The sequence below is a fragment of the Rhipicephalus sanguineus genome, chromosome 3, assembly GCF_013339695.2.
Source record: "Rhipicephalus sanguineus isolate Rsan-2018 chromosome 3, BIME_Rsan_1.4, whole genome shotgun sequence".
NCBI lineage: Eukaryota > Metazoa > Arthropoda > Arachnida > Ixodida > Ixodidae > Rhipicephalus > Rhipicephalus sanguineus.
Window position 1 is genome coordinate 187,146,732 of NC_051178.1, and position 18,848 is coordinate 187,165,579.

The following is an 18,848-nucleotide window of genomic DNA, read 5'->3' on the forward strand; positions in this document are numbered from 1 at the left end:
GTTCATGCCAAGGAAACCTGATCAGCGACAGCGCAAGATCAAGGTCAACGCGCTCACCACGGGGACGGCGGTTTGTCCTTTTCTCTACAGGAACATTCAAAGTGGAGCGATCGGTTACTTCATCATGAGCGTATGTGCTGTAGCTTACAACAGCCGAGAAAAAACACTTTCAGTTGGAGCGCAAACCAGCTAGGACGACTGCGTTGCACACGTGAACGGCAGCGCGCGCGGGTTATAGTAAATTTAGCGGCATAACCGATTATAGTAAATTTAGCGGCATTAATCCAGCGCATGTGGTAGGTTGTCATCCGACAAAGTTTGAAGATACCGACGAAATGACGACCGATATGGTGCACTACGCGTGGAACGCGGAATGCAGCAGGCTTCTAAGGACAACAACCTCTGCAACGAAATTAAGGGCGTCAAGTACCCGAACTCTTAAAAGAGTTGTGACACGAATTCTAGAATTCGTATTGTTGCTCAAAATAAGAACAATGGTATCGAGAACCATAAATAGTAGAGTGTCCTGGTGCCTCGTAACTAGTTGAATATATTTTTCATACAGTAACCTCGAAAAACCCCCTTTCGGTTTCACTATCGAAGCGGTGGTATCACAGTGACGGGTCAACACAGTCTGAAGAAAGTATAAGTCACGTGCGGACGACAACTAGAGACGTAGTATCAGCAGATTTGTCGTCTACTGCGAGTTTCACGTAAACAGCGATCAGTGCATTGCCGTCCAGTGGCACGGACAACGATTTCGGCGGCTTCCGCCGCATGCAGTACATGGAGTTCGCAAACCCAGCGAACTGTGTTGACTCGTCATCATAATGTGCATTGCGGTGGTGTTGGCTTGCAAATGCTGGGCGACGAAAACTACAAATGAATGAATGAATGAATAAAACAGCTTTGTTTATAAAGTTCTGCGAAGTTGAATCGGGGCGGGCCTCAGCCTCGGCATCGGCCGTGAGCCCTTGGGCTCGGGCGGCTTCCCCGGCTCGCTGGACGGCCCACAGTTTTCTTCTCATGCGGAGCTGAGCAGAGAACAGCGCGCTGTGCTTTTCAAGACTGCCTCCTCGTGGTTCCTATGTTCTTTGTCGTGTAAGCTCGAGCACTCTGACTAAAATATTTTATACGTGTTTCCTGGCTCTGGTGTGTGGAGAGCGTTGACACTGCGTACCGAGGAAACGAATAACTTCCCTTTTGCGGTATCTCAAGATCGTGTCAGTACTCCTTTAAGACACTCCACCAAGTGCTGATCCTCGGGAAAGGTCACGATGAAAAGTCACTGAGGCTGGCTCAAGGGCGGTCTCAACCCCGACAGTACCCAAGAGCCACGTAGCGTTATGTGTTACAGTACAGTTCCAGAGCCGGTACTCCCAAGACTGCAGAGACACAGGTAGATACGCGTCTCCGTCGCGCTCTCAACGGTGCTCGGGGTGTGATCGCGCTTAGACGCAACGACGGCTCATTCGACCGGCGACTCGTAGCCGCTCTGAGAGCCCACAACAAAGAGACGAGCAAACAAACAAGGAAGAGGCAAGGCGCATGCTCGGGCCACTCACCTTCCTAGGCGATTCGACGGCGCTGGAAGAGTAGTGGTCGACGCTGGTGCCCAAGCCGTCTACGTCCTTGAGCCTCGACGACGTGGGAGGGAGGTCCACTTCCTCCGGGTACCGGTACTTCTGCACAGAATAAGAAATGTGCGCCCAAACAGTCAGGAAAGTTCATCCACTATGCATTTCAAGTTGCAAACTGCACAGAACTATCCCCGGTCAAAACGCAGCACACAGCAGAGAAAGAATTACAGTTGGACGGTTGCGTGCTTCGGTAGACGGTATACTGCATTATATATTTCCCCACATGAGAGAAAGAGAGGGAGATAGAAATAGGAAAGGCAAGGAGGTTAACCAGGTGCCAGTTTTGGTTAACTACCCTGCAAGGCGATTGAGAAGTGGGGGTTGGTAAGACGACACCGGGAGAGGGATTGAAAATTTAAAAAAAAAACAAAAAAATCACAGTTTCGCCGCAACGGCGAAGCAATGAATGCGATAGCAATAAATTGGAATGTAACGCGAAGAACGGAAAGCAGCTCGAAATTGCCAGCGCGTCGTTCGAGCCCAAAGGACGCACGAAAAGAACGCACACAGGACGAGCGCGAACTATCGTGCGTCACAGATCGACACTTGAAGCGCACTGCTCAAACATAAAGCAGGACGCACGAAACGAACGAACAGGTAGGACGAGCGCGAACTAATTGTCACAGTTGTTACTTATTTCTGTTTGAACAGCGCGCTCCTTTCGCAAACGCGGCCGCTGCAACGAGCGAAGTGACCTTCGTACGCTCTGTGACTTCAGCGCGGACATCGCGGGGAAAGCACAAGACATACAACCCCCCGCTCCACCCCACCGTCCGCCCCTTTCTTTCCTCGAGATAAACGCACGAAGGCAACCACGCCCTGTAGAGCGAAGAGCAACGGCGTTCGCAGGAACGGGGCCACGATCTCTAAAGCGTGCCACGCGCGCACATCGCGTCATCTATGTGGTGACTAAGAAAGCATGCTGAAGTAAACGGTGTATATAAATAGCTTGCCGTTAGCAGGCTGAAAGACGGTACTATTCGTGGCCTAACCGTCTAACGCCGCGCGCTGCGAAGCGAAAGGTCGCCCGTTCGATTCCGCGCGTCGGAAAGTTTTTCTGAATTATTTTTCTTTGTGGCTTTTATCATACATATATATATATATATATATATATATATATATATATATACACGGTGCATGACGGCGGCGCCGGCAAAAATCAACCGAGACTGTCCATAGAATTGCCATCGCAATAAAAAAAAAATTCAATGCCTTACACTACTGTAAAAATGGAAGCCTGCGGCTGCACGCTCTGTGACAGCGGCTTCGCGTCGTTTTCGTGCCCACTCGCGCTTCTGTGCGCGTAGGCGCTCCTTCGATTCGTGCTCTTCCTCCGAGCGAACGACACACATCCGTCCCACAGTGAGACCAAAAGACAAATGCTGACAACAGCGCTAGTGCGATCTCTACGTCACAGTCAAAGGGGCACAACGATTGGTGGCAAGTGGCGCCACTCGTGAAAAAAGCATCGGCGGTGGCGAGGGGCACCGAAAATTGTGGGTATACGCGTCATTTTGACCGCGGGCGCGACTCGTCGGAAGCTAGCCATAGACAGCTTGGCTTTGAAAGGAGAACGAAGGGCATTCCAATCAGAGGCGTACGGGCCGGTGAAACAAAAGAAGCGGAGCATTGCCTGCACGGCCTCCTAATGTGCGCTTAGGCTATAAAGTGTGCACCACTCCCATTATACACAAGATCCGATCATAGCATTGCCGTATACAACGCCTGGCAACATGAACATCGCGAGAACATCACGTCCACGTTACGCAACAGTGGCGATGCTGGGTTTCTTCACGTTCCTTCAAGCAAAGCTGTCCTAAAGACTGAGCACAACACAAAATATGAGGGAACTAGAGCACGATGAAAACACATGTAAATGTTGGCAACGTTGCATTATTCAAGCGCAACGACTCCCCCACAATAGGGACATATTTCTTAACAATGCAGTCATGATACAGCGGAGGAAGGAAAGACGGACGATAAGCGAAACGTCGCTTCAGCGCGCGTTGATTTTTCTTAAGCAACAGGAAGTATAGAACAAAAAGAACACGCTGAAAGTAAAGCGTATTAAGGAACATCGCCCCTTAACGTTTCGCAAATCCGAAACTTGCCGATCTTTCAAAGGTAACGTCCCGCTTTTTTAAACTATGAAATGTAGTTCGTGGCTTCAGCACTACAAGGTTTTTGAGAGCTTTCGCGCACTTCAGTGACAGTTCTACGCTTCCCCACCCGAACCTTGCCGCTAAATCTCGAGCGCAAACTCAAGAATCAGCCTTTTTTTCTCTCTCTCTCTTTCTCTCCCCCTACTCCGAAAATCGAGTTTCTTCGGAAGCCAGCAAAGAGCCAGTCAGCAAGCAGGTATTACGGAGCATGTCTCTAGCACCGCCCCTTCTCGTGCCCTCCTATAGGCAGGCAATGCAAGCGATCCTTGCGTACACACACACACGCACGCGAAGGAGCTGCTAGGTCCGCGGGGACGGCAGCGCCGAAGCACCGGCGGCAGCAACAGCAGCATGCCGTAAGAGCACGGCGATTGCTGCCGCGGGCGCTGCTTGGTAAGCTCAGTGAAGAGAGAGAGGAGTCGTTGGTCCGCGATGATAAACATGTCGGGACGGCACGGGAGGGCCCGCCAAATCCCCCGAGATGGATCAGCGCCGCGCTCAGGCCGCGCCTGATGACCCGGGCAGATGGGAGGCACGGGGCAGCGAAAAGTAGGGGCACGCGCTCGCCAGCACGCACGCACGCACGCGATGCGCCTCCGGCGCTACAACCCCAGCGCTTCTCCTCCTCCATTCGTGCGCCGGCCTTTTAGCTTGGCGGCATACGGGCCTCACCCTGTTGGACAAAAGCGCGAACCCGTGGCTCACGGACAACGGGTGACCGGCGGCGCGCGATGTTTTCGGCCACCGGCCCCTTTCACGTGCGTGATGCGCGAGGGGCGAGTGCTTGGCACGGGCTTGCTTAGGAAACCGCTGACCCGGCGATGCTGCCATCAGCTCGCCGGCGCTAGTGACGGATACCGATGTTCGCCTGCGGTTTCGAACCGATATATTCGCACATTCGTTGCTATAGGAGGAAAGGGCTAAACCTTCTCGTAAACGCGCACAGAGCTCTCCTCGGGCAGCCAGATCGGAAAGTGGAACTGTTAGACGGGCAGCGTGATGCTATAGCGAGTAGACTCTACGTATTCGGGCAAAAGTGGAACTGAAATGATCGCAGAGTTACCTTCCCGTTGGCATGCTCAGTAAAGAGCAAGCGCAGGTGGCCCTATTCATGGCGATGGGTGCCGCGCCATGGCCTCCTTCAACTGCGTCTGTGACTGCAGTGAAGGCGCACGACGCCTTCGCGGCTTAGGGAACTTCTCTTTCGCAGGATACCGCCAAGAGTGTGGATTGACAATCCAAAGCTGCGACCAGAGCTCCAAAGGATGTGTATTTTGCTTTCGGATATAATAGTAATTGCTGGGGCTTTACGTGCCGAAACCACGATATGATTATGAGATGTGCCGTATAGTGGTGGGCTCCGTAAATGCGGCCGGGATCGAGCCGACGTCTTTCGGGTCAGCAGCCAAGCATGCTTTCGCAGATCATTACGACTTGTCCAGACGCTGCGCCGTTCCTCCTTTGTCAATCGCTTTGAAACAAAGCAGTGACCTGTTTCTGATAATCGCTCCGGATATGCTCGGCTGCCGTAGGTTTATGCCCCTGTCACACGGGCTCCCATGAACTCCGTTTAACTCCCTCGTCTTTTCCTCGAGGGAGATGGGGTTCATGTCACACGGTCATCATTTCGCTGAGGAAGTTAAATGGAGCTTTTGGTGGAGGGAGTTCGGTAGTGACCATTTTGGCTCGATGGAGTACTCTCGTTCCCAGCCAGCTGCTGCTACGCTGAAAATCGCACTAGCAAAATCGTCCTAATGAGCTCAGTTATAATTTTAAAAACTATGCTCTTTTTTTGCGTAGCATTTCACGCCCCGTAGTGTAAGTTTTAGTTGTATTTTTTCGGACATCAGCGCTTGTACTCTCCACACCAACGCCTCGCCAAGCCGCCGCTGTGAAGCGTAGTGCCATATTTGTTTCTGCACGTGTGAGGCGCACGCACAAGCACTGTGACAGCAATGGTGATTCCGAGCACTTCATCAACACACAAAAACACGTTTTTGTTGCTTTAAAGGCGACTGCAGAGGCAAAAAAATGGACGTTTCGACGAGCGCAGCAGCGCTGTTTCTGCCCCATGCGGCAACCGTCAAAAGCTTGCACTGAGCCGTGTAGCACGGCCACAACTCCATTCTCGTAATGCTCCGTCAGGGAGTTAAATGCCGAACGGAGTGAAATGGAGTTCGGTGGTGGCCGTGTGACAGAGGTATTATTCTTGCTGAAACACACGCAGGTCTCGATCGAGCAGGTGTTATGTACTTTCAGGACGTATATTATCGCTAGTCACTCGCTTGCTCTGTGAACAGTCACGAAACATTCAGAATGACGGATGATTAACAGCGCAGAAGCACGAGAAGAAAAAAGGCCGGAAAGAGCGCTCTTTCTGTCCTGGTTTCTTCTCACGCTCCCAATAATAATACATGGGGTTTTACGCGCCATCACCACGATGCTGTTATGAGGCACGCCGTAGTGGAGGGCTCCGGAAATTTCGACCATCTGCTGTGTTCCTTCACGTGCACCCACATCGCACGGTACACGGGCCTCTAACATTTCGCCTCCATCGAAATGCGACCGCCGCAGAACGAGGTCGAACTCGCGCCTTTCGGGTCAGTAGCCCAGCACCGTCACCACTGTACCACCGCGACGGACTTCTCATGCTCCTTCATTATCCTTCATCATGATGCACCAAGAGGCCCAATCCGACGCTGAAGCAAACGTTCAGCTTCGCAAATTCGTTTGATGTCGGTTTAGTCCGTCGCCCTTGCTTCGACGTGAATATACTGATTCAAGAGTACGCCCATTCTCTTCGGGTAAGCGAACTTACGTAACTGTTGCACTGCACTGCTGTATTGCGCTGCTTCACAACTTCGGCAAGTGTGTCGAACATGGTACTCCGCAAGCGACTGAAGAGACTTTCCACGGTGAGTTAATTCGTATATGTGTACACGCTAGAAAACGTATGTCCTTTGCCGAGTCTCTATATGGTCACGGTCCATATGATTTAATATCATATTAACTCCAACCAATACAAGATGACATTCAGAGAGCAAGGTGCACAATACAAGATAGACAAGAGTTAAATCAAGACGACAAGCAGGCCTCAAATATTTGTCGCTAAAGATGCAAGAAGCAAAATGAAGATATCAATCATGTTCATTGGCGTTTCTCCTTAACCTTTCTTCTGCCGTCCTCCTCTTACAGAGTTTTGCTTTATCTCCCTCCTTGCAAGAGTGAGCGCGTAGGCTTAGCATTCTTACCCGACGATACTATATACTTTCAATACAACCAACCCTTTCTAGTCCTACATCTATTTCCTGCTTGCGAACCACTTCCGGCCTCGGCGCACGTTTCCGGCACGGCCACACTTCGACGTCGAGCGAGCGTGACACGGAGCCACAACCGCTCCTTTAATGACGCCGGCGCAGCGACGACACAGCGGGAACTGGCTTGTAGCATAGGGCTTAAACAACCGAGGACAACAGATGAAGCAACAGACGGACACAAGCGCTAACTTTCGACAACGAAATTTCATTTCCAGGATGGGTCGCACTGTCACGTGACAGTGTGTGCGTATATACGACCTATCCTGGAAATTAAATTTCGTTGTTGAAATTTAGCGCTTGTGTCCGTCTGTTGCTTCATCTGTTGTCATCGGTTGTTTAAGCCCTATGCTATAAACCAGTTCACAGTGAACCAACCAGCTCATACTGGTACCCTTGTCGACACAGCGGGAACTTATATACGGACGGCTTTCGGTGCCGCCATGCCGGGCTCTTAACCTTGCCGTGTTTTACCTTGAACAACTAAGCGAACGGTGTTACGGTGGGCGTATACACATGAAAACTGTTGGGTTGGTGCGTTCGGCGTTTCCTGACTTCATCAGTTCGCGTCAGATATACAAAAATAAGAAAACATTCGTTTAACAGCCCATGATGGCGGCGCCCATATGCCTTACGTAACATAGTCTATACGCCAAGCATGTGTTTGAAGTTTGCTGTTTTCTCGCAGTTTGGGACTTGCAAAGGTTGCAATGTGCGCTTGTTAGTGAATCATCTGAACAGCTTTGATATAGCGCTAAACGCTATATCAAAGCGCTGTGTGGTGTCCTTATGTGCCTTCTCGTGTCCGTGTGTCGTTCCGCGTTGCATCAAAGCTGCTGGGACTTACAACGACCCCGACCCATCAAGAACTCTTTTTTTTTTATTTATTTATTCTGAATGCTTGTCAACCGTAGAATGCAAGTCCTCGCAGAAAGGTGGTCATTTCTTTTTGACAGATGGATCCCGCGTTCAGCACGAAAATCTTTCAAAACGAGCGACTTCGGTGCGAAAGCGGCAATTCACGTTCGGAAACGAATTATCTACACAACGACAACGAACCTCGCGGCACGAGACCCGAGAAGAACGTGTCCCCTATCTTCTATCATTCTTCGCAATAGCAAGCAACGAAAAAAACGAAACGACGACACAAACTTCATCTCACATTTCTTTTCGCCGGCAATTTCTCACTGCCTCGTCTTCGCGCGCCTTTACCGAGGCGCGTATGTATGCCAGCCTCGGCATGCAAACTCTCGTCGCACGCAGTTCGCACTAGCGAGCAACGGCGTGGCTTTTCTATCCTCAGCTCCGCAGCCCGTCACGTTTTTCTCGGCTCCCTTCCAAGTTCTCCGCGAGACGTGCTGGGCACCTTCACCGCGGCACCTCGGATGTTTCCCCCAACTCTTGCTTTCGTCTTATTCTTCTCCCTCCTCCCCCTCCTCCTCTCACCCTCTCTCCCTTACACCAAAGAACGTGCAACTGGAACTAGAGCACGCTTAGCTTGGGATTTTCTGTTGGCCGGCTAGGTAGTCTTGTGGGCGCGGTGCCAGCTGCCTCGAGAGCATGCACGGCCGCCTTTGTTTTTTTTCCTTCCCGCGAGAACAAAAGCATTTAACACCACCTTTCTTGTTGCTGCTGTTCTCACGCCCTCGCTCTGGCTTTTTCCAACACCGCCGCATCTCCCATTCACTTTCTCTTCGTTGAGAGTCTTGGCTCCTTGGTGAGCTGTGCTCGTCGCATACTTCTCGATCTTCCATCACCCTCATAACCACGCAGCTGCAAGCGCTGTTCTCGTCGTTTGCGCGTGCATACTGAACAAGAAGTTAAAACTTGAACCACGCAGATTCAGAACGAGAGAAGAGCAGGAAAAACTCATCAGAAATCTTTTTTTTTCTTTTTTCGGTACGTTTCAAAAAGAAAAGGGGCGGGGGGGGGGGGGAGAGAAGCGCAAGAGAGGGAGAGAGAGGGAGAAAGAGAAGGTATACATAGTTTTTGAGCCAGCTTCCTTAACCCGGCGTGTTTTTGTGGTCACTTCGTTCCCACTTCGACAGGTCAGCAAATCGCAGCGTGAGAGCCAACAAAGCCGACGCAAGTTGTCGAGAGGGCAACAATGTCGGCTGCAAAGCGCATTACGTGCATCGAACTGCTTTGCTGTTCCCTCTGACTCATAGCAAACATCACCAAAGTCACTTGTCACACTTTTATCGATATATTATTTTACCCATTTATACAGCAAATAGTTTTAGGCATTTCTATAGCCGCGGTGCCCCCCGTGTGCCCCTCTGGCGCCGCCCTTGCAACGTGTGCGCTGAAGCCCGCACTACACATTTCTGACAGCTTTTCAGTCTGCGATGTCATTCAATGAGAGTGCCGCTGTTGTGTTGCCCATCGTTACCGTGTGCGCCTCGCGTATCCTTTCATCGCTTATCGCCCACCTTCACATTCCTCGGTCTCCTTCCTGCCCACAATGCCGCCGACTGAACAACTGACCCCTTCGTTAAAATGCTCTGTTAACGCTGCGTACTCTTTCTCCGTAGGGTGTCGCGACATTCGCGTTCACGTGGCCGACGTTCCACTACTTCGCAAACACGGCGCTAATTACGGGCTAGACGCCTCACTTTCTAGCAGCTGACCACAGATAAGTGAAGCGGAACCCGAGCTCCGACGTGCGACGCGAACAATGCAAACAGTAACGGACGCGCCAACAATGTATGCCCTCGCAAGCAATGCACACACACTCGTGGACGCGACCAGAGCCCGCGAACCGAGCGCGCTAATGACCATCCCGTGCGAGCGCTCCTTATTGTTAATACGAGCCCTGAAAAAGCCACCTGGAACCGCTCCAACAAAGGTGCCAAGTATCTCATTAGGGAAGGGGGCGCATGAAACCCGTAATGAATTCACCCCTGCTCGAAGCAAAAGCCGTTCAGCGGCCCCGATATTCCTTCGAGCTATATAATATAACGCGCTCGCTCAATGAAGTTAATGTCCCCTGTTACCATTTCTCTTCTTTCCCGGAAGCATTCGCCTTGACGTCCCTTCCACGAGCCCCGAGTGCAAGCCCGTATCTGAACCTGCAGGCTGGCTGCGGAACCCAAGACAAGCCAGCCGAGGAGGATATCAAAGGCCGAACCATTATCGTCACCACCGCGGAAAGAATGCCCTCCCTCCTCGCGGTTGCTCTTGCTGATTCTGCGGGCGAGCAAAGCGATAATCGCATCCCTAGGACCCGCGGTTGCCGTGTGACAGAAAGGGATAGCGAGGAGGGCATCCGAGGTCGGCTTATCGCGGCCGGTCAACGAGGCGCGATCGCACCGCCGCCACCTTCAGCGGCGTTGGTGGTGGCCGTGGTGACATCTATTGACCCACTAAATCGACCACGCCACAATCCTCCCTGGGTGTCAGAGAGGACAAAAAAAGAAAACGGAGGTGGGATGGGGAGCACGACCGCACCCTGCGTAGGGCTTCAGGGTACGTGCGCAAGATCGAAGTGCTTCTTCTCCTCGCGTTCTTTGCTCGCGTGCCCCTGAGTGGTGCCGCGCAGGACCGAAGGCGAGAGTGCGGACCGGTGCTGACATGTTCGTGAGTGCACGCGTTCCCACGTTGATAAAGCTGTTTATGGAAAGATGTAAGAAATTCAAGTCTGCGTATACGAGTGGAACGAGCGCTATCGTCCTTGCATGCTTCGTCTTTGCTCATGTTACGGAGGGACGAAGTGTGTGCGACGAAGGAAGAATATCCCGAGAAGCGGGCATGTGCGCGACTGTATAGGTCAGCCGCTTTGACTGCCTTGACTATACCTGTATACAGCGAGCAAATACGTCCTATTCACAAACCTAAGTCCCCGCAACGCTCCGCCATTTCACGCTCTTGCGTACCTTCGTTTGACGGGGCACGAATATAGGCTAGGCAATTGATACCTACTCGCCGTCCTCGTTGCTTCATGGGATTTAACGTCTCAAAAGCGGTGCAACGCAGAATATTGAAAAAGAAACTGGCTAACTGACGCGATGATGAATTAGCCCAGAAACAAGTGAAACGGTGCTTATCCAAAAATGCTGTGACCATACTAAGAGTTTGGGAGCCCGGTTAACAAAAAAAGAAAGAAAAGAATGAAAAACACGGGAACAACTATTTATGCCGTGTTCCACCAAAGCAAGTTTTACTTCTATGAAGCCATGCGTAGCGTGTCATATAGAAGATGCTGGATCACGGTACAGCGCACAAAAATTCCCCATTTTCCATTCTCTCGGGGCGCTGCATGCGTGCCTGTACGTATACAGCTTCATAAACCATGGCCGCCATCTTACTCTTCAATAAACTCACCTGCACTACAAGCTCCATTCCTGCTAAGAAATAAAAAAAAAACGCCCAACGAGCGCCAGCTACAGCTCTACGCCGGCTCAATCACGTTCACTGCTCGAACCAAGACATCCGGCCTGAAGCAAAGAGAAAGAAAAAAAAAAGCCATCGAAATTAAAGACTAGCGCCCCTGACGCACCTCGCTTCGGTGAATGGAATGACGAAACGCTGTTTGCTTTACTGAAATGTCAATAGCACGCCTACGCATGCGTGCACGTATGTGTGCGTGCCGCGGATTCCAACTCGTCCGCTTTCGCTCCTTCTTACCCTTCGGTGTTAGTATTATATTTTTTTTTCCTCACGTTCGTCCGGGCTATCATGCATGCGAGCGTGGGAATAATAATATAAAAACACCGAGGCGGAGCGCAGCGCGTTTCCCGGTGACACCGTGGTGCGCTATAGCTGCCTCGTCAATGAAAAAAGCCCTGCCGAAGCTCTTTTATATCCACGCGCCCGCGGCGTGCTTTCATCGTGGCCGTTGTGTGCAGGGAAGCCTTGCCGGCGCGGCATCGCATCTCGCGACGCACCGAGCGTTCAAAATTTACGAGCAATCCCGTGGGGAATTAATAAAGGAAGACGAGGACGAAGCGACATTCCTCGCTGGAAACAAAGGGGAAAATGAGGGAAGACCGAGAAAGCAAATAAGAAAGAAAAAAGAATAGCAACACACGGACACGCGTGAAGAAGGTTCGCGTTCTATACCCCGAAAATGTCGAATGTATCTACTCGCGCTCACGTGGGAGGAGGAATCGCACGTGAAAGGGCGACCAAGCTCTTTGCGCTAGGCGTCGCTACCACAGAGTACGCCGAGCCCTTTAACTCTTTCCTATGCTCAAAGGAGGCAAGGGATACTATGCTCTGCCCACGCGGCAACGAGCGTGGCTCAAACGGATGAAAAGGTCGTCTACGCCCACGGTCATCACTTAGGAGTAGCGGAACAACGGTCGATGAGACGACTTGGCTCCGGGTTACACATGCGTTAGCCTGGCCTGCACCAACGTATAGCGTGATTACTCTACATCACGACACTTGAAGGAGCTTGCGAGCTTTAAACCTAGCGCTGGTGCAGCCACCTCATCTCTCTCTATTCATTTGTTATTTCCTTATTTATGTCTTTTTCTTTCTTTCTTTCTTTCTTTCTCTTTCTTTCTTTCTTATTCTTTCTTTCTTTCTTTCTTTCTTTCTTCTTTCTTTCTTTCTTTCTTTCTTTCTTTCTTTTTTTTTTTCTCTTTCTTTCTTTCTTTGCAGAAAAGCGCTCACACGAAATCTAAATCACGGTGCCCTCGTTGTTAGACGTGATTGTATGTGACCTCGCCGCTATCGCCATACTGGATTACTCGAAAACGGCGCCTGCACTATACGCCAAGTAAACATGACTGTAACGCAAAGACCCTGGCGCTCATTAAACGCGTCCGTATAAGGAAAAACAACCTTTAAACTTTAGATTAGAGAGTTCCCGCTACAAGTGTTAAACAGCCAACCGATAAGTAACTTCGATCCGCGAAAATGTCAGATTCGATCGGACCGAGAAGCGATTGCGCTGCGCGCGACTACTCGCGAAGTTTCCAAAACGCGGATTTATTCCCGCCGAAGCGAGCCGAACGGCCTCTCTCAACTAAACCACGGGCAAGATTAGCAGGCTCCCATATAGACTTACAAGGGCTCCATCGAGCTCGGCTAGCGCGGCTTACACGCACTGCCAGCGTTAATTCGGTGCAGCGCGGCGAAAGTTCAGCGCACGAACGTTTCCTACAGACGAAGTCGTTTCCTCGGCCAAATGCGTACGAAGCGTGGGCCGCTATGCTAAAGATGTCTCGGCGAAGAACTATCAGCGACGAGATATCGATAAGCTAAGGACGCCGCGAGAACGAATAGGGGGGGGGGGATATATCTTCCAGCACCGACATCACTTCATCGCGTTCGTTCTCCTCAACGGACGCTGGAACAGCGCATGCAGGCCTTCACGACGCTGCTCGGAATAACCGGGAGGGAATGCTGGGCTCAATACGCCACCGGCTCAGGCTAATCACGAAGACACTGTTCCCGCCTCGGGGCATAATCCTGACAAGCCCTGGTCCGCGCACTGCAATCGGTGCTGGTATACACAACGCAGGCTCGTGTGTATGTTCCTGTGCGAGAGCTTCGAGAGAAACGTCATTAGCATATGCAGGCCGCGCTCTTGATCCGCGCACCGACCACTGCCTTGGGAATATCGATGGCCGCGGGAGCGGATATCAGGAAGCGCGTTTTTCGACGAATATCGATCATTCCAGAAACGAGCTCACGTATACGTAGCGACTAAGCGAGTGTTGTAAATAAAAAACGAGACGCCATGTCCGGCGGACAAGTAAAGAAAACGGACCCCGACTTTGTATCAACATTGCAGAGGGCGCTGCAGAACGATGTCCGGGCTCACGAAACAAGCACCGACGAAGACGGTAAACAGGCCTTGCACGTCTTAACGCGAAGTCCGGTGTACACGAGCTCGGTATAAAGCAGCTGATGTCATAGGCTCAGAAGTCATAAGCTCAGAAGCATTCTCAGCGCGAACTGGACAAGAAGACGACGACAAGAGGGCCCCAATATCAGGGCCAACAATAGCCTAACATATTGTTATTTGCCTATTTCAAAGCAGAGTCACTATGAAAGTGTGCCTTGTGGAAGGCGGTATATGTCGCGAAAATAAACGTAAATGAATAATGGGAAGTTTGTCGGGAGGAATTGGGTGAGATCACATGACATCAACAGAGAAAATGTAAGCGGAGGGCGATGTGGCCACGGGTTATATCAAGTAATCGGGAGGGTTGTGGTTAGCTTATGACACGTCAAAGGCGGAAGTGACCGCCAAAAGCAAGAGCAAGGCGTCATTTAAACGGACGCCATACCCACGCGGCTCTCATCCAATTATTTTTTACGACACTCATATAGCTATATGGCCGACCGCAACGCCACTAAACACATTATAATGTTACTTTGACTACTTCTGCGTTGCCGGGTTGACGTAAAAATACAAGACGCCATGTTACTCCGCTAATGATAGTAATAACTGTTGGCGTTTTACGTCCTAAAACCCCGATACGATCATGAAGAATGTTGAAGTGAAGGGCTCCGAAAATTGCGACCACCTGAGGTTCTCTAACGTACACCTATACTCCGTTTCATACATCAGGTGCAACGCTGAGGAAGCTACGCGAGAACTTCGTGGCAATAGATGCGTTCGCGCGAAGAAAGGGTTCAATGACTTGAAAACACCCGTACTATGTTTTTTTTTTTTTCGTTAGAGGGGCTGTATAATAAAGAGGCGATTTGTGCCCAAGAAATAACGTACCCCGTTATTTAAAGTGCTGTCGTAGTTTGTTTGGGACGCTAGCGCCTTTTCTTTTTTTGTATTCTGGCCTCCGCGATTGGCATTGGCAGCGCGCAGCCGGAACTGATCGCGGAGGCCAAGCACAAGACACGCAGATTTACACATTTTGCTGGCTGAACTTCTTGCATAGCTTCCACAGCGTTGCACCTGATGTATGAAACGGAGTATAAATCTAAGTACGCGGGCCTCTCGCATTTCGCCTCCATAGAAATGCGGCCACGGCCAGCTGGGATTCGCCCCCGCGACCGTGTTAAATCGCGAACCGACAAATAATTCCAACAAAGACAGTGAATGACAAACTGCAAACTAACACCTAATAACACACACCACGTCCCTGTTCAGCGAACACGACGCCGAGGAAAGGACTCTCTCCAAAAGAAAACGAAATCCCTTCCAAAGTGACACGTGCCCGTACGATGCTCGTGGAATGGCGAAGTGCGAAAGAAACGGCAAGGCGTCCGAGAACCATGAGTGGTGTTCGGAGAATATCATCAAACCGCCACTGGCAGCGGCGAGAACTTTGCCGCGCTTGCGGTGGCAGCGACGCCACAGCCTCACTTAGCCCAACGCGCAGCTGCGGCCCGGTTAGTACCACTTTGCCGAGCAGAGATCCTCACCGCCAACATCCTTCGCCCTGTATACGCATTCCGAAGGGCGTGCTTTGGAGTGCGCTTTGTCTTATTAGAGCGTGCTTTGTCCTCCGTCCTATTTTTGTGAACGGTCCCGCGCCGCTCTCACGGCGGCACGCAAGGGCAGTCAGAAAAAACAAGACACGGCAGCTATTCATCCTTTCCTCCTCTCCTCATTCCCTCCTCCTCGCGCCCCTTATTTCCTTACTTCTAATACCTCCCTTTGTGCATCCATCTCATCTGTCCCTCATCCATCTAACCTCTACGTATCTGTCCATGGTTATCTACACTTAGCTTTACGCAAACGTGAACCCCTTCCCCCTCCTCCTCCTCTCTCTCTTTCTTCCTTCCTTTCTTTCTTTGTTTCTCTTCCGTTATCCCATCACTCACTAAACCGATGCCGGCATACGGAGAGCCAATCCAACGCGCCGACATCTTACAGCAGCCCTGCAAATCCGCCAGCAGAGAGTCGAAGCCTGCACGAAATACGCCGGAATCCATCATAAAAGATCAAACGGTGATCCTTTTTTCTAACCCGCCGCCTACGCTGCTTTCGGCACGACCGAGAGATACTTTTCGCGTCTCGCATTTTTTGTCGAGCACTCGCCCACATAGCGTCAGTGTGCCCACCGAACGCGCATCTTCCTGTCAGCGTTTGTCACTGGCGATCAAAGAAAGCTGTTAAGAGACAAAACCGACAGAGGAACAAAAAAAAAAGACGAAAAAAAGAGACGTACGTAATAAAAATCCCGAAGGCGGGTGACAGGAATGATAAGACAGCGGGGCAAGTAGGTTATTTGCCGGAGATGTTGGGGCAATAAGAAAAACAAGATGCGGAGAGTGCGGGCAGCCTTTTTTTTACTGCGGGGCACAGGACGTCGAAATCGGATCCGCATTCAGATAGCAACAGCCGCTTCAACTGGAGAGAAAAGATGGCGTTTGGAAGAGAAGAGCGCGAGACATTGACACAAAGGAAGCGAAACGCGATGATGGAAACGCACTATTTGCGTACCAATTCTGCCGACAGTCTGCTTTATGAAGCTGACCTCCCCACCCGCCGAAGTGGTCCCGTGGTTATGACACTCGATTACTGACCCGAAGGTCGCGTGATGGAATCCCGACAGCGGGGGCCGCGTTTCGACGGAGGCGAGATGCTAGCCCTCCCGAAGTCTAAAACATGTACGCCCATTTATGTACTTACGAGTAACAACAATGAACAACATTAAATATGGTGATATCATTCTTAGATTATTACAACAGTTCATTTTCTACAGTATACAAGGTCGCACTACAGTATACAAGGTTTTATACAGACGCTCAGCCAAAACGTCCGCAATTCCGATTTCATCTGAAGAAGTCTTCACCTCGCTCACGCCGTTCCAAAATACAGAAGGAAATGCAGATATAAAACACTAAAGAAAAAAAAAGAGATATTTCAATCCCAAGGTGAAAGACATCCAACGCTAACTGCATGCCAACGCTTATTCCCAAACACAGCTCATCAAATCCCTCCGCGACTGAAATTTCTGGGCGGACCACCAACAAAGCGACCAATGGATGACGAACAAAACTGCAACGACGATGCCGTCTAGACTGTTCAAGAAACGTCAGCAAAAATACGATGAACGCCCGCGAGTCGCACAGGAAAACGGACTCCAACGATCTAAACTGATCCAGAAAATAGCGACTTAGCCGCGTATCCAAAGAAATGCAGCCGTTCCCACGTTTCCTTCTTATTCTTTTTCTTTTCTCTCTCTCTCTCTCTCTCTCTCTCTCTCTCTCTCTCTCTCTCTCTCTCTCTCTCTCTCTCTCTCTCTCTCTCTCTCTCTCTTTTCCTCAAGCCAGGCGCGCTGCATTTTCATCTTACCTGCGTTTCGCCTCGACAAGATAATTGTTTACACGTCAACACATTCGTCCCTGTCACCGCTGTACGACAGCCAGTCTAGCCTTCTAATAACGGACACCGGCATTTGCACGAGTCACTTCTGTAGAAAATTAAACTTGCACTTAGCTCTAAGAACAACGAGTAGAGACACATCAACAAGGTAAGTTTTTCTTCACATCTACTGTTAAACTACTGGATCCTTTCCAGACCACGTTAAAGAGGTTCGTCTATGGAAGGTGGGAAAGCTTAAACAATCATAAAGGTGCAAAGCACCCTACAGTGAAGATAACCGGGTACAGACACGAAAATGTTCAGTTGTCGTTCTTTGCGCCAAATGAAAGGTCAAGCCCTCAAGAGCCCAAAGAATGTACTGGTAAACGTGAGCGCGCACTGAAAAGTTAATTAAAATATTTTTTTTAAAGAAAGCTGGTTTCAGTTCATTCTGCACGCTGGCGTCAAGACACGGTATGAGCTTCTCGTCACGTTCTCGCGCAAGGTATCGTGACGATTCCACGGCCGCTCCGCTCCGTGGCTCTGTTGGTGACGCGCAAGCGACTATTTTGTATGTTTTCGTAGCTGACGTCACCACAACTAGCCACAGTGATATACGTGAAGTCACCAGAATGGATACTGTAGCCTGACGTCACGCTAGCGTCGATGTCACTAGGTTCGCCATGCAAAAGTTGACTTTAAGATTTGTATAGCGGAATAAAGTCAGCTTCGAAAATCGGTGTCACTGCCCCTTGAATGGAAGCCAGGACGACAACGGCGAAAGTCGGTAGACTTCGAAGTAGCGACGGCTATTAACAAACTAACTCTCGTTTCCCAAAGCAACAAGGCGGTACATTGCAAAGACATCGTGTTGTCCCCCAAACTAATATACAATTCAAATTCACTCGGCCGTACAGTCTAAAGGGGGAAGGCGACAGAAAAGCCGTTATGGAAGCTGATACGGTGGCTTACGCGAACTCGGCTCTAGCGCGTCAAGTAAAAAAATCACAGCATATCCACGGAGTGAATTATGATGAGTGGGCGAAGCTGCGGAGGTTCATCGGTAAACCGTGAATCTTCCGTGATTCTGCCAGTACATCATCACCGACGTGAGGTCGGGCGCGTTTTTACTAAAGTTCGATGAGAATTATGACGATTTCAGCTCACTTTAATTTTACATGTACGCTGTGAATTTTCATTGTTTAATCACGCACAGGAGCAATTCGCACACACGCACTACCTTGGAGGTCAAAATCCGTGCCTATTTATGCGGGTGGTCAGTGAACGGTTGTGCAGCGCGAGCGGTCGGTTTTTTCAATCAAGACGCTGCCGCGACGCTGCCTGCGTCGGCGCCGCAGCGCCGCGAGGCAAGATAGGGGCGGGGGGGGGGACCATGAGGCGATGCGAAGCCGGAGCACCTCCACGATCGCGTTCCGTTGGCGTCGTTGGACATGCTATACTCGCGGACAACTTTTCTTGGCAATGAAGCGAAGGCTACAGA

General features: G+C 50.6%; 1 protein-coding gene across 1 annotated transcript in view; it reads right to left on the minus strand.

Moving 5' to 3' along the window:
- Nucleotides 1–1,451: 1,451 nt before the first annotated feature.
- The window catches only part of LOC119386189 (disks large homolog 1), a 92,414-nt gene continuing 75,017 nt past the window's right edge, over nt 1,452–18,848 (minus strand). The window contains exon 4 of the mRNA XM_037653526.2: nt 1,452–1,685. Within this exon, the coding sequence (XP_037509454.1) occupies nt 1,452–1,685 (234 nt within the window). The remainder of the gene's footprint in view (nt 1,686–18,848) is intronic.